The following is a 14,446-nucleotide window of genomic DNA, read 5'->3' on the forward strand; positions in this document are numbered from 1 at the left end:
TTCTTCCTTGCCGATTTGTTGGCATCCCGTGCTAGTGAAGGAGGAAACACAAAGGCTCCATCATGAAAGCAGGACGCCATCTCGGGCCGCACTGTGGACTTTGAGTTTTAGGCCCAGTATCTATAGAAACGACATACCACCGCCAGGCGCCCGAAGGAAGACTCGACTCTCTGTGGCCTAAAAGAATACCCTAATGATCTGTGTAACTGAAGAGAATCATAATTTCTTATGAATGCGTGGCTACAGCACGGCAGGCAGCGCAAGCTTGGACTGGGCAACAGATTTCGGGAGCCCCCTGGGGCCTTGCTGCCTGTGGCCAGATGCCCCGGTCCCGTTGCCACTGGGAGGTTTCTGGGTGAGACCCTCTTGTAGCCACGCGTTCCGGGAAACAAACTCACCCATTGGGACAATGCAGATCGTGGAGTGCAGTTTATTCACCGGCAGGCCCAAGGCAGAGTCTCCTCTTCGCCAAGGACCCCGACCAGTTTTTGTGAAAACCTTATATACCCTAAGTGTACATGCTCAAACCCACCTCCTCAAATTCCCTGAGACTAGTCTGGACAACGTAAGAGAGATACAATCAAAGTTAACCCATGATTCATGTGTCACAAGACTAGATAAACAGTGGATATTTATCAATAGGCCTGTGGTCATATCCCGATAAACATAATGGAATATACCACTTTGTTCTGTTACAGAGATAATTAGCATATTCTTTAGGCACCTGAGCATCCCAGCCCAAGTCCTGAGGCTCTCTTACCCGGGGTCTGGTTTTCCGTCGGGATGCCGTTTCTATAGACACCGGGCGCAGAGTTCAGAGTCCACTGGGAGGGTGACCACGCGTGTAGCCGATGTTCGCAGCCTGGGCGAAGACGGAGTCCAGCTCTGTCCGGGTCCGCCTTCAGGCCTGGCCGCTGCGGATACCACTCGTCGCTTCAGAATTCCCCAAGGTGGCGCTGGCTGTCCCAGCGCTTGGCAGTTGGAGGAAGGAATCGAGATTGGGGAGAGGACACACTCCCTACAGTGGGGCGGGTCGCTCCAGTGTTTACACCCAGAAGCTTTCCTTCCTCTCTGCTAGGGGCTTTTTCTCCAGAATAGGTCAGTGTGTTTTGTATTCGAGGAGGGGTACCCCGTTGGAAAGAGGAAAGCGTTGTTGAACTTTTACCCACTTTGTGGACCAGTTCTCCGTTTTCTTTCTGAGGCTAGCATTTGTCTGCCATTTGTGTTTGTCTTTCTGGAATGTGTCTTTGAAAGTGGGGAATGTTTCACTGTCCCTAAAGAAGAGCCCCCCAGGCACACGTTGGGTGGGCGAGCTAATGACAGCCGTGAGCCCCTGACTCAGAGGAAGATGTCTGATTGTAACAAGGTGAGGCCGCATTCCTGGGAGGATCTGCATGCGGGCTGTCAGGAGGGCTCATCACGGGATGCGTGTACCGTGTCCTGTCCGCCTCGCTGGGTTACCTGCAGAGTTTGTGCTCTCCTGTGTTGTCGGTGTTTGTAAAACCACAAGACCAGACCTGAAGGTCTCTCTAGGATTTTCTGCTTATCCTTTAGAGGGTTTTGTCTCTTTTCGTTTGGTACCGTTTCTCCAGGGCTTCTTGGGTGGCCCAGTGGTGAAGAATCCGGCTGCCAGTGCAGGAGAGGCAGGTTCAGTCTCTGGGTTGGGTAGATGCCCTGGAGGAGGACATGGCAACCCCTCCAATATTCTTGCCCCTGGAGAATCCCACGGACAGAGGAGCCTGGCCGGCTATATAGTCCATGGGGTCGCGGGAGAGTCAGACATGACTTAATGACTAAACAACAACGTTTTCTCCATTTACAGCCAAATCAATTTTGTGATATTCAGAACTTTTACTGATGTCAAATGAAGGAAAGGTACAGTGGGGGAAATGCTCTTCTTGTCCAAGAGTGGGAAGTTCCCAGGGAAAAGAGAAAGGTTCCATTTAGTTCTTAAAATCACCAAAAGCCCCATCCTCGAATTTTGCCCAGCTGCTTGGTGTCAAAGCAAAAGTGTATCCTTTTAATGGTTAGAAATGACCAATGGCTATTTACAGTTTTACAGATTTCCCCCCCCCCCCATGGCTCTTTTGTGAAGAATCAAGGAAGAATAATGAAATCCTTTATGTGCAAGCATATGGGCTATTACGTCAGGGAAAGTAAGACAATGAAGGAAATGAGCGTGAGGATATGGCGCTTCCAACCTTAACTCCTCTGGTTGAACTAGATGTCTTAGCCGCTCCTGCTGCTCTGCTAATACATCCACCCCTCCCAACACCTTTCCTTCCTATCCTGCCCCAGTTCCTGACACCAGGGCTCAGGACTTCCCCTCCTTATCGGGATCCCTTAGAAAACCCTATGTTAGTTTCTGGGGCACAGAGAATTGGTCTGGTATGACCATCTAAGACCCAACAGGGCAGCCAGTTTGGGCTAAGAGCCACTCCTAGGGCAGGACTGTCTCCTGGCTTTTATCTCAAGCGTGCATGCTCAGTCACTTCAGTCGTGTCTGACTCTTTGCAACCCCATGGACTAGAGCCCACCAGGCTTCTCCATCCATGGGATTCTTCAGGCAAGAGTACTGGAGTGGGTGCCATTTCCTCCTCCAGGGGATCTTATCTCATCAGTTCGGTCACTCAGTCAGGTCCAAATCTTTGCAACCCCACGAACCGCAGCATGGCAGGCTTTCCTGTCTATCACCAACGCCCAGACTTTACTCAAACTCACGTCCATTGAGTCGGTGATGCCATCCAACCATCTCATCCCCTGTCATCCCCTTCTCCTCCCACCTTCAATCTTTCTCAGCATCAGAGTCTTTTCCAGTGAGTCAGTTCTTGGCATCAGGTGGCCAAAGCATTGGAGCTTCAGCTTCAGTATCAGTCCTTCCAGTGAATATTCAGGACTGATTTCCTTTAGGATGGACTGGTTGGATCTCCTTGTAGCCCAAGGGACTCTCGAGAGTCTTCACCAACACCACAGTTCAAAAGCATCAATTCTTCGGTACTCAGCTTTCTTTATAGCCCAACTCTCACATCCATACATGACTACTGGAAAAACCATAGCTTTGACTAGACGACCTTAGTCAGTAAAGTAATGTCTATGCTTTCTAATATGCTATCTAGGTTGGTCATAACTTTTCTTCCAAGGAGCAAGCATTCTTTTAATTTCATGGCCACGGTCACCATCTACAGTGATTTTGGAGCCCAAGAAAATAGAGTCTGTTACTGTTTCCACTATTTCCCTATCTATTTCCCATGAAGTGATGGGACCGGATGCCATGATCTTAGTTTTCTGAATGTTGATTTTTAAACCAATTTTTTCACTCTCTCCTTTCACTTTCCACATGGTGGAGAGCTCTGAGAAAACGTGGCCCCTGGAGAAGGCAATGGCGAACCACCTCACTACTCTTGCTTGAGAACGCCATGAATGTCATACAGGAGGCCGAAAGCAAACGGCAGCCTGCTGGGTTTCCAGGGCACCTTTAAGGGCTGAGATCACAGCAGGCCTCATAGGGAGGGTCCTCCACACCTCGGGCAAACTTGGCAGTAACCACAGCTGAACCACACTCGGGCCTGAGGAGGGAAGATTGCCCTCGTTAGGGCACCACGTATTAGCACATTGGGGCAGGGCTTTGAAAAGGGAAATCACAGCTAAAGAGTTTGAACAATGTTCAAGAAGTTCAGCAAAACAAATGAAGACCCCTCTGAAGCTTTAGGAAGGATTTATCAACTAACCACAGGGCTTCCCTGGTGGCTCAGCCAGTAAAGAAGCTGCCTGCCCGTGCAGGAGACACACATTTGACCCCTGGGCCAGGAAGATCCCCTGGAGAAAGAAATGGCAACCCAGTCCAGCATCCTTGCCTGGAGACGCTCAGGGACAGAGGAGCCTGGCGGGCTGTAGTCACGGTGTCGTGGAGTCAGTCAGGCCTGGGTGACTAACACACAGATGCCGTAGGAACGCAGATCCTGAAGCCCCTGGAGATTTTAGAATGGTAACTTTGACCTTTTTTTGAGCAAAGTGCCTTGATCAGGAGAAAGTTGCAAAGATCAGGAGTTACATTTAGAACAAACACTTCTCAATTGGTCGGTGTTGCATATGAAGTGTTCAACAGGGAACAACAGAAGAAAGATGCAAGCAAAATGCCGCTTTCCTGGGGGGCATCATTGAATATCCGAAAGGCAAGTCACCTGGAGACAGGGAAGGCACTCTTGAGGAAGGAATAATGCACTTATGGCAAGAAAGACAACATGAAGAAATGATTGCCCTAGGCCAAAACATAAGAAGAAAAATGATAAAAGTAGAGAGCCTCTCATACGGTAGAGATGATCACGGTGATCAAGGACAAGGCCCAGGGCTCATTTGGACTTGAGGTGCCTAAATCCCCACAGGACCCCGGGATAAAACGGTGCAGAATGAGCTGATGAACTTTCTGGTGATACACCTCGTCCTGAAGTTTTTCACCAAGACAGCTTGGCGTCAGAGTCACACCAGAGCACGTTTTAAGCCTACAGATGGCACTCATGAAAACCCCAGAAACGGAGACAGAGATCTTCCCCGCTTCACCGACCACCCTCCCTCCCGGGTCTGTGAAAAGATAGCCACTAATATCTGTGGACATTTTTTTCAGTGTGGGTGAAAGCGTATATCACTTGGTGAGAAAGTCTCTGAAGAGGATGCCTGGGTCTTGAACAGACTGAAAGCTGAACGCAAGCATAGTATCGCCATTGATATCTGCATGTGGACGTTTGAGACCAGCAAGTGCCTTCACTGCCGCCCCAGGACACAGAGACCTTATCAGAAACGTGGCCACGGGCATCCGAGACTGAAGCTGCTGACCTGACTGCTATTGCAGCCGCTGAATGTGAAGGAGGTGTCTCCACGAATGGGCAGACCCTCGGGCATGCCCTTCTAGCTTCCACTCGGCGTGACTAGCTGCTGGACTTAATGACAGATCCCTCTGAGTCACCTAACAGCCAGGAGAGACGAGGAAGCCACTAGGAAATTCAGCTCCTGCGTTAAGAAAATTGACTCCAGCCCTGACACAGTAGCATCCATGAAATTTCTGGCTAGAACAGCGACAGCGTGATGGAGCCAAGCACTAGCATGCCTTATTTTGAGGCTTGGAAAGTCATCCCTAGAGATGGTAACGCCAGTGGGACAAAGTGCTAAAAGGTTTTATCAGATTCAAACAGCTGTAGATAGAGAAGCAAAGAGGACTTTTACTGCTGACTGAAGATTCTAAGTTTTTTGAAAAGACCCTGATCCTGGGAAAGAGTGAGGGCAGGAGGAGGAGGGGACAACAGAGGATGAGATGGTTGGATGGCATCACCGACTCGATAGACATGAGTTTGGGTGGACTTCAGGTGTTGGTGATGGACAGGGAGACCTGACATGGTGCAGTTTGTGGGGTCACAAAGAGTCAGACACGACTTAGTGACTGAACTGAACTGAAGACTAAGAAACATTCCTCGCCCCATTTGGCAGGAAATAGACAGAGTGGTCTTAAGCCTTTTCCCCACAAATTTGTGGAATGAACGTTGACAGTGGGAAAACCTACCAGGGAAGAACATTTGTATTCTATTACAAGTTAATCACTAAAGCAGTCCTACCTTTAAGCTTAAACTGTGTCTCTGGGAATGAGAGATGGGGCATTATGTATAACTTGCATAATACCCTATTATCTCTGCCTCCCAGATAATGAGCTGCAAGCTAAAAGACTTTTGTTAAGCTCACAGGAAGCATCCTGACCAGACCCACCTGTGAATGACTGTAGGAAGGAGGAAATGAGCACATCCCATCCAGAGGCTGACCCAAACTTGGAAATGCTTGATTTTAATCCCTCCCCTTTAAGTCGAGAAGAAGCCTGAATTCTGCCTCAGCCAGGATGGTTCTCTGGGACGCAGGCCCACTGTCATTTTGGCCTGCTGGCCTTCTGAACTGCTCCTTGCCAGGACTGTGGTCTCTTGACTTCCTAGACTCCCGAGCTGCCAGCAGGCAAGACTGCATCAGTGAAACGGCCGTCCCCGACCTTGTGTCCCGACCTTGTGTCCCGACCTTGTGTCCCTGCTGAACGTCAGCCGCTGTTTGTGCCTCTGTTCCCTCATGTGTCATGGCTGCCTTTCTGTGGCTTCCTGGAAGGTTATCCTTTTATCTGGGATTTTCAACAGTTTAATTATGATATGTCTGGGGGTGGTCCTCCTTCTGTTTATTCCGTTTGAGGTTTACCGAACTTATTCTAAATGTGGGGGTGGGGGCACTTTCTAGGCCCTTTAGTCTTTCCAAGGAAGTAATTTCTTATGGTTAAAAACAGAGCTCTGCTTCTCTACATGAGTTCTAACAGTGGCTATCTCTTGCTTTTGCGGCAGGTATTCATGAAAAGGGAGGGGATGCGGCAGGCAGGCGTTGCCGGTAGGGATCCTGCCTGCCTCCGGGATCTCAGAGTTCAGAGTTGCTGAGCGCTGGAAGGACTGAAGGACCTCTGGGGTCAGGAAGCAGCTCAGACCTCTGGAAAAGCGAGCCTCAGGGGCAATCTGCCAAGCGCAGGGCCCGGGGGAGGGACTCCCACGCCCAGCCCCGGAAGAGCAGCCTGCTGCCCGGGTTCAGGCAGGACTCCCCGCTCGGCAGGTTGGGGCTCGCCTGTACGCACACCTCCAGGACCACGGGAGCCAGAGGATACCTGTCATCCTCTGCAGTGGCCTTCTGCCTGTTGTCCCTGGGGGCATCTCTGCAGAGACTCAGTGGGAAGACAGTGTCACAGGTGAGAGCCACAGAGGATCGCTGCTCTGCGACGCCGCAGCCCCTGGCTCCTCACTGAAGCAAAGGAAGCAAAATGCTGCTGTTGGCCGTGGGTGAGAATTCCTGAGCCCCTCAGTGCTGAGAGGTATGCCGGGCGGAAAGGAGGTGGCTCCCTTCGAGAAATCTGCGGCAGGCATGCACTGTGTGCGGGGCAGTGTCCTGATTCTGTAAGGCGTTCTCCCTGGGGAAGGACAGGCTTCTGTTCTGAATTTACATAAATGTGGAGTGATTTGGGAGCTTCCAATAGATGAGGTGCCAGAAAAGGTAACAGCTTCTAGGAAGAAGTATGTGGGTTTGGGTGATGTTTATGTAACAGTTTGTAGACATGCTAGGCAAACATGATCTTACTCAATTCCCTAGTAATGTTATATGGTAGTCAGACTTTTTTTTCCGCCTTGGATAAGTGATGGCCAGGGAAATTCAGTGCCCTGTTTAAAGTTTCCAATAGATGAGGTAGGTTGTAGTCAACAGACTTCAATCCAGATGAGATTAATGTTAATGTAAAACCATAAAAAAGAAATGCAATTTTAAAATCTCAGTCATAATGCTCATAATTTGGTGTTTCCTTCTAAATTTTCATTGTCTGTGATTTATGTAATATGCACACAAAAAGGCCTCTAGGATTTTTACAGTGTCATGTCCATCCTTTTCATGTTCATCTTTAAGACTCTCATGTGGCCACATATAACCTTCATGTTAAAATGGGTTTTAGAGTAGTAAAATAGTGATAGATCATGTTTACATGAATTATATTTATAGCAGGACACAGAGGTTGTGTCCAGTACATCCCTGTGAGTTAATATTGTATTGCTTTCAAACTTTTTCAGAGTATTTTTCTTCATTTGAACAGTTTTCTTTGGATAAATTCCCAGTACTGGAATGGATTTGTCAAACGTCTCAAACTGTGCTTCACTGGACTTTGGCTGTTATCAAGGCTGGCAACCCCCTGAAATGAGTCTCCTCAGTTTTAGTCAGCTGCATTTATTGGACATTATATTTGTGATCAATTTGTGTGTGTGTACGTATATGCAAGTGCAGAAAGCTTTCCCAGATGTACTTGTCAGAACTTTAATATTCTATCCCCAGTGATCTGGCATCACATTCAGCTTATTTTTTTCTCATGCAATCTTTTTGTGAAATGCTCCTCGCTGCTGTCTGAATGGGCTTCCCAGGTGGCACTAACGGTAAAGGGCCCGCCTGCCGATGCAGAGACCTGAGAGACAGGAGCTCGATCCCCGGGTCAGGAAGATCCCCTGGGGGAGGGCCTGGCTGCCCACTCCAGGATTCTTGCCTGGAGAATCCCAAGGACAGAGGGGCCTGGCGGGCCACAGTCCATAGGGTCGCAAGAGTCGGACACAGCTGAAGTAACTTAGCATGCAGGCGATGTCTGATTAATGTTTAGAAATGATACACTTCTACTGTCTTGATATTTTCCAAGATATGGCACAGGTACTTCTATTCTGGTCTGAGTCTTTTTTCAAAGAAACATCTGGTAGGCATGCCCAAGCCCAGAATGTAGTTGGTCTTCTACTGACACCTGTTGAATGAAAGAATGAGTCTCTTCCCTCGCTAAGCATAGTGACTAAAGAGCTCACTATGTTTAGCAAGCACGTCACACAGAATCAGGAAACTTCCAGTTCCCACTGCGCACCTGAGGTGTTATTACATTAACACATGTACAATTAACATTGTATGACATTGAGAACACAGAGTAAATTATTTAGGGCATTGCCCAGAGGACTGATAGTCTAGAAGGCATACTGTAAATTGCTGTAACAAGTTTTGACTGAAATGTGTCCATAATCTTTGCGGAGTACAGAGAAGGGAGTGATCTGTTCTGTTTGGATTGAGGAACTAAAGGGAGTCCATAGAGAGAAAAGGGAAATTTGAGTAAGACTTTGAAATGGGAACAAAAGCTGGATTTTGAAGGTCTTCTGGAATTAGGGCCTAAACAAAATGAAGACAGGCCAGAGCTGTTAAATCAGATACTGAGTGAAAGAAATATTCTGTGGTCCTGTGTGGGAAAGCAGGACAACAGAGGGGACCAGCACACTTCACCTTATAGTAAAGAAAACATATATCTACAGGACTTAAGTCATCCCTACCAGCCTCCGTGACTGCCCACAGCAGCTACAATCAAGATACAAAGACCACTTCAAAAAATTAACCTAGAATGGATTAAAGGCTTAAATGTATTAGGACCTGAAATCATAAAACTCCTAGAAGAAAACATGGGGGGAAACCTTGAGCGTGGTCTTGGCAAAGGTATTTTTGGATATGACAACAAAAGCTCAAGTATTGAAAGCAGAAAATAAACACGTGGGGCTATATCAAACTAAAAAGTTTCTGCCCAGCAAAAGAATCGACAAAATGAACAATCTATGGAATGGGGAAAACATTTGCACACCACTAAGGGGTTACTATTCCCCTGTCCCTGGTGACAGACAGGCTGAAGGCAGACCCAGGGCAGAGAGGAGCACTTGCCAGCCCAGCTACGACCTTACATCTTCAGTTATTGTGCCACGTCCAACTTTGTGCAAACTGCCCGGCTCCTCTGTCCGTGGGGTTTTCCTGCAGAAATACTGGAGTGGGTTGCTATTTCCTCCTCCAAGGGATCTTCCTGACCCAGGGATTGAACCAAGGTCTCCTGAGTCTCCTACATTGGTAGGCAGATTCTTTATCTCGGAGCCACCTGGGCATCCCTGACGTCAGCGGCAGAATGCCCGCTGCTTTAATTCTACTCTCCGGGTTTTCCACTGGGAAACACTGGAGGCGGGAGGAGAAGCGGGCAGGAGAGGATGAGACGGTGGGAGGGCATCACCGACTCGATGGGCGGGAGTTTGAGCAAACTCGGGCAATAGTGAAGGACAGGGAAGCCTGGCGTGCTGCCGTCCATGGGCCACAGAGTCAGACATGACTGAGCGACTGAATGACCACTACCAGATTTTCCAAAGGAATCTCTCCATGCTGTCTGCTTAGCTGCTCAGGCGTGTCCGACTCTGTGTGACCCCATGGATGGTAGCCCGCCAGGCACCTCTGTCTATGGGGATTCTCCAGGCAAGAATACCGGAGCGGGTTGCCATACCTTCCTCCAGAGGATCTTCCCAACCCAGGGATCGACCCAGGTCTCCTGCGTTGCAGGTGGATTCTTTATCAGCTGAACTACCAGGGAATCTCTGTGGTCCACCCTAAGTGGAAACATAAAGGGAAGGGAATTCTGGGAAATGTAGTTCAGCCTAGCTGAGCTCATTTGTTGAATACAGTTAAGTTCTCAATAAATATTAACACTTAATGAGTGATTAAATAAGTGAATGACTGCATAGATGAATAAATCAATACTTAGGTTTCCAGGCTAGTCAGAAAAGTCTATTTCAATTATAATGAAACTATACCAAAATACTCTGAAATAAAAATCAAAGCCAGACTTTGGTAAGGAGAGACTTTATTTGAAAGGATTATTTCCAGAGGGGAAAGGAGTGCTGAAATAGGAAGAGGGTATTATTTCAACAGAAGAACTCTCAGACGGTAAGATCTACAACCATCTGAAAGGTGAGGCAGAAAAGGGTTATTTTATGGAAAGGAGTCAGCAAAGTTTCATGGAGGATCATTCTGAATGCCAGTGTTGGCTTGGGCTGAGAGTGGATCACAGTGCGGAGGACTGTGTGCAGGAGAGAAGATGATTAATGCTTTGTCAAGCCAATAACCTTTGCCAAGCCTTTAGAACACGTTGTTGCCATTGTTCAGTGGGGATAAGCCGTCCACCTAAGCGTGTCAGAAGGGAGAGCAAACAGAGTCAGAACGAATCCAGTTCTTATACCCTTTCAGTGGGGTGTTTGCCTGTTTGTTTGAGGTTTTTTTTTGTTGACTTGTATGAGCTGTTGAAGATGGGGAGTCTGAAGGATTAGTACCTGGCCTTGTCACAGATAACGTGAGGGTCATGGTGAGGCTTAAGCCCAATGGGAGAAGGGCAGCTCCTTGCAGGAAGACACTCAGAAACACGAAGGGAGTGGAGGGGGTTTTGTTTTGGTTTTTAACCGTTGCTGTTTCCCAGGAGACAGGGCTGTGGGCGTCCTTGTGTGTCTTCCAGCACTTCTCATTCCTTGCTTGCTGATCCTCTCTTTAGATTAAGGGACCTGCCAAGATGCTCCAGTTACAAGGCCCCCACCTGCTGAAGATGTTAGAGAAGTCCTTGAGGACGAGTCTCCCTGAGTCCTTAAAGGTGAGAGTGGAACGTCCTTAAGGGACAAGGGCCAGGAGCAGCTTAAGGAGAGGCAGGAAAGGGAACCCCTGAGCGCCTACTCCGTGAGAGCTCACTCACCCGGCTGCTCGTTAGTTCACCTCACCTGTCTGCCAGGCAGCTGCGTTGTGTCTGCAGAACCCAGGAGGAAGGGGGGGCTCAGGTAGACGACCTGACCAGGCTCATCATGCCAGCAGTGAGTGGCGACGCAGTGGCTGGAGCCCATCATCATCTTTGCTGTGTGATGACGCCAAAGCTTCCCTCGCGCCCCTTCAACTCATGTTATGTAACCCTGGAAGGCTCTGTTTCCCCAGAATTGGCAAAGCCAATGTTTATTCTTATCAAACAATCAAGTGCCTGATGAAAAGCTATCGATTATGGTTCTTCTTTGTAATTAATAATCGGTCAAATTCTGTTTTTGTCAACCCCCAAGGATTAGGTTTAACTTCGAATGAGACAGAAATTATGTTTAAGGAATGATCTATGCACAACAGACACATAGATCATCACATGTGCCATAGAGAAGCGGAGTGTTTTTTCTTGCAATAATATATATTACAAAGGGAGGAGGCCTTTACTAGAAATAAGGAGTGCCCCTGCATTATGATGAGGGAATCAATGCACCAAGAAGATACAAGAAAGCCTGAAATGTATACACCCAGCAACAGAGGCTCACAGTACATGAGACCAAAACTGATAAAACTGAAAGAAGAAATAGGGAAGCACACAGGGATAAAGAGTCCAACACTTCTCCCGCAGTAATCTGTAGAATAGGCAGATAACCTATAAATACATATATGAACTTACTGTGTATGAAATGAACCAACTTGAATAAATCGACATTTATAGAATACTTCCCACAGCCATGGCAGGGAACATAATATTTTCAACTGCACATGGAGTGTTTAGCAAAATAGACCATATTATTTAAAATTTTAGCAGAATTGAAATGTAACAAGTATGTTCTTGAACAATATAGAATGTTAAACTCAATGACTCTATGAGTATGGCTCACAGGTTCATTGGGTTACATAAGCCCCTTTGCCACGACAAGGCTGTGATTCATGACGGGGTGTGGTGGCGGCAGAGGATGAGATGGTTAGACAGCATCGCTGACTTAATGGGCATGAATTTGAGCGAAATCCGCAAGACAGTGGAGGACGGAGGAGCCTGGGGTGCTCCAGTCCATGGAGGCACTAAGGCATGTACGTGACTTAGCGACTGGGCAGCAATCCCGTTACACCTGGACACACCTCCACATCCACAGTCTCACTGGATTCTGCTGTCACCCCCGAGGTAGACAAGATAGGAGATCTTATCCTTATTTTCCTGACAGAAACAGGCTCGGATGATGACATAGCTTGTTCGGGTCACATGGATAGTTAAGGGAGTGATGGGATGAGTCCAGATCCCCTCGTTCCCCATCAGGAGACCCCTCCCAAACCCCTTTACAGCCTGAAGACGCTTCAGGTTCAGTGTTCTGTGCCTCGGGGGCTGTCTGCACTCCACACCACTTCCCCTCTCTGGACTCCTGCTCCCATAGTGGCCAGGGACCTCTGACACCAGCGGTCCACGATTCCATGGTTCCTAAGCTTCGGTTTTACCCGGGTGCTAGCATGTGCTTTCGGGCACTTGTCTTTTCCATTTGCCTATTTTCCTTATCGCTAAAATGGGGTGTTATCAATTCCCTCTTTAAATGCTGAGTCACTGCTTTGCCGACAGCAACCATACTTAACTTTTAGGTACTTCTTACTGCAGGTGGATTCTTATGGTGTAATTGCTCTTATATCAGTTTTTGAGGAAGGTACAATTAATAGGCTCACTTTATAAAGGAAGGAGGCAGAGAGACATTATGTTGCAGGGTTAAAGTCACACGCTTTTGAATTATGAATCTGGGCAGCCTTGCTGCAGAATCTGTGCCTTTGCCTGCGCTCTCAAATGTATCATCTGAAGACAATTTGGGGGCAAAAGAATATATAATACTTCACAGTATGTGTGACTTATGAGGGTTTTTTTTTTCCTCTTCTCAATAGTAACGAGGAGATGTTTAAGCTCTCATCCATGGATCCTACACATGCCGCTTTGGTGAATAAATTCTGGCATTTTGGTGGCAATAAGAGGAGCCAGAGATTCATCGAGCGCTGTATCCAGGCCTTCCTCACCTTCTGCCTGCTGGGGCCCGAGGGGACCCCTGCGTCCTGGTCCCTGATGGACCAGACGGGAGAGATCCGGATGGGGGCCACCCTGCCCGAGTACTGGGGCCACGGGCTCATCTCCCACATGCTGGCTGTCCACACCCGGGCTCTGGACCAGCTCGGCGTCCCTGCGTATAACCACACAGACAAAGCCAACAAAATCACATGGAGAATCAGTGACAACCTGCGTCACATCGCCATCCCCCGTGGTTGGAACCAATGGAACCGCGTGCCCCTGTGAAGTGGGCCCCCACCCGAGACAGTGCTGGGCGTGCTGGACACGTGGCCAGAGAGGCAGAGCGCTGGGCGGAAAGGAAGACTGAACCGTCATCAGAGGAGGAGCTAAGATGGCAGAGGAATAGGACAGGGAGACCACTTTCTCCCCTACAAATTCATCAAAAGAACATCTGAATGCTGAGCAAACTCCACAAAACTACTTCTGATCGCTAGCAAAGGACATCAGGCACCCAGAAAAGCAGCCAATTGTCTTTGAAAGGAGGTAGGACAAAATATAAAAAATATAAAGAGAGACAAAAGAGTTAGGGATGGAGACCTGTTCCTGGAAGGGAGTCTTAATAGAGGAAGTTTCCAAACACCAGGAAACCCTCTCATGGGCGGGTCTGGGGGAAGTTTTTGAATCTCGGAGGGCAACCTAACAGGGAGGAAAAATAAATAAAACCCACAGATTACATGCCTAAAAGCAACTCCCAGCAGAAAAGTACCCCAGACGCCCGCATCCACCTCCAGCAAGTGGGGGCAGAATGGAGAGGAGCAGGCGGCATTGCTTAGGGTAAGGACCGGGCCCAAATGCCCTGAGGGCAATCGGAGGGAGCTAACGTGAGATAGCAACTTAAACTGTGGGACAGCGAGAGAGAGAGAGAGAGAGAGAGAGAGAGAGAGAAAATTAACCGGCCGGAACACACTGCTGGCCGTTTGCAAAACAAGGGGACTGAGCAATTCCAGAGAAGAGCTAGCAGGTGGCAGACCGGCCCATCCCCGCCGGAGGCAGGAGGCAGGGGGGAGGGGAAAGGGGCAAACTCGGCCCCAGAGACGGCATCCCTACGAGACTGCAAACAGGCCTCCAGTTTGTAACCAAAGACTTCCTGAGATTCTGGATGGTCGACATCCGCCGGGAGGGTCGCGACTAGAGGCCAGTTCCCCAGAACAGTCACAAGGTGCACCGGACTGGCGCGGGCGGAAACCGAGGCTGGGACCGCGGAGGGGA

The 14,446-nt window shown here is 48.6% G+C and overlaps 1 protein-coding gene across 1 annotated transcript; it reads left to right on the plus strand.

Annotated features, from left to right (window-relative positions):
* The first annotated feature begins 851 nt into the window (after window positions 1-851).
* LOC122449390 lies at window positions 852-13,611 on the plus strand. The gene is made up of 5 exons (XM_043480894.1): window positions 852-950; window positions 6,407-6,751; window positions 10,913-11,008; window positions 11,144-11,379; window positions 13,060-13,611. The coding sequence occupies exons 1-5, from the start codon at window positions 852-854 to the stop codon at window positions 13,460-13,462; spliced, it is 1,179 nt and encodes a 392-aa protein (XP_043336829.1). The 3' UTR covers window positions 13,463-13,611.
* Window positions 13,612-14,446: the final 835 nt, after the last annotated feature.

The sequence above is a fragment of the Cervus canadensis genome, chromosome 11 (genome assembly GCF_019320065.1).
Source record: "Cervus canadensis isolate Bull #8, Minnesota chromosome 11, ASM1932006v1, whole genome shotgun sequence".
Classification (NCBI taxonomy): domain Eukaryota; kingdom Metazoa; phylum Chordata; class Mammalia; order Artiodactyla; family Cervidae; genus Cervus; species Cervus canadensis.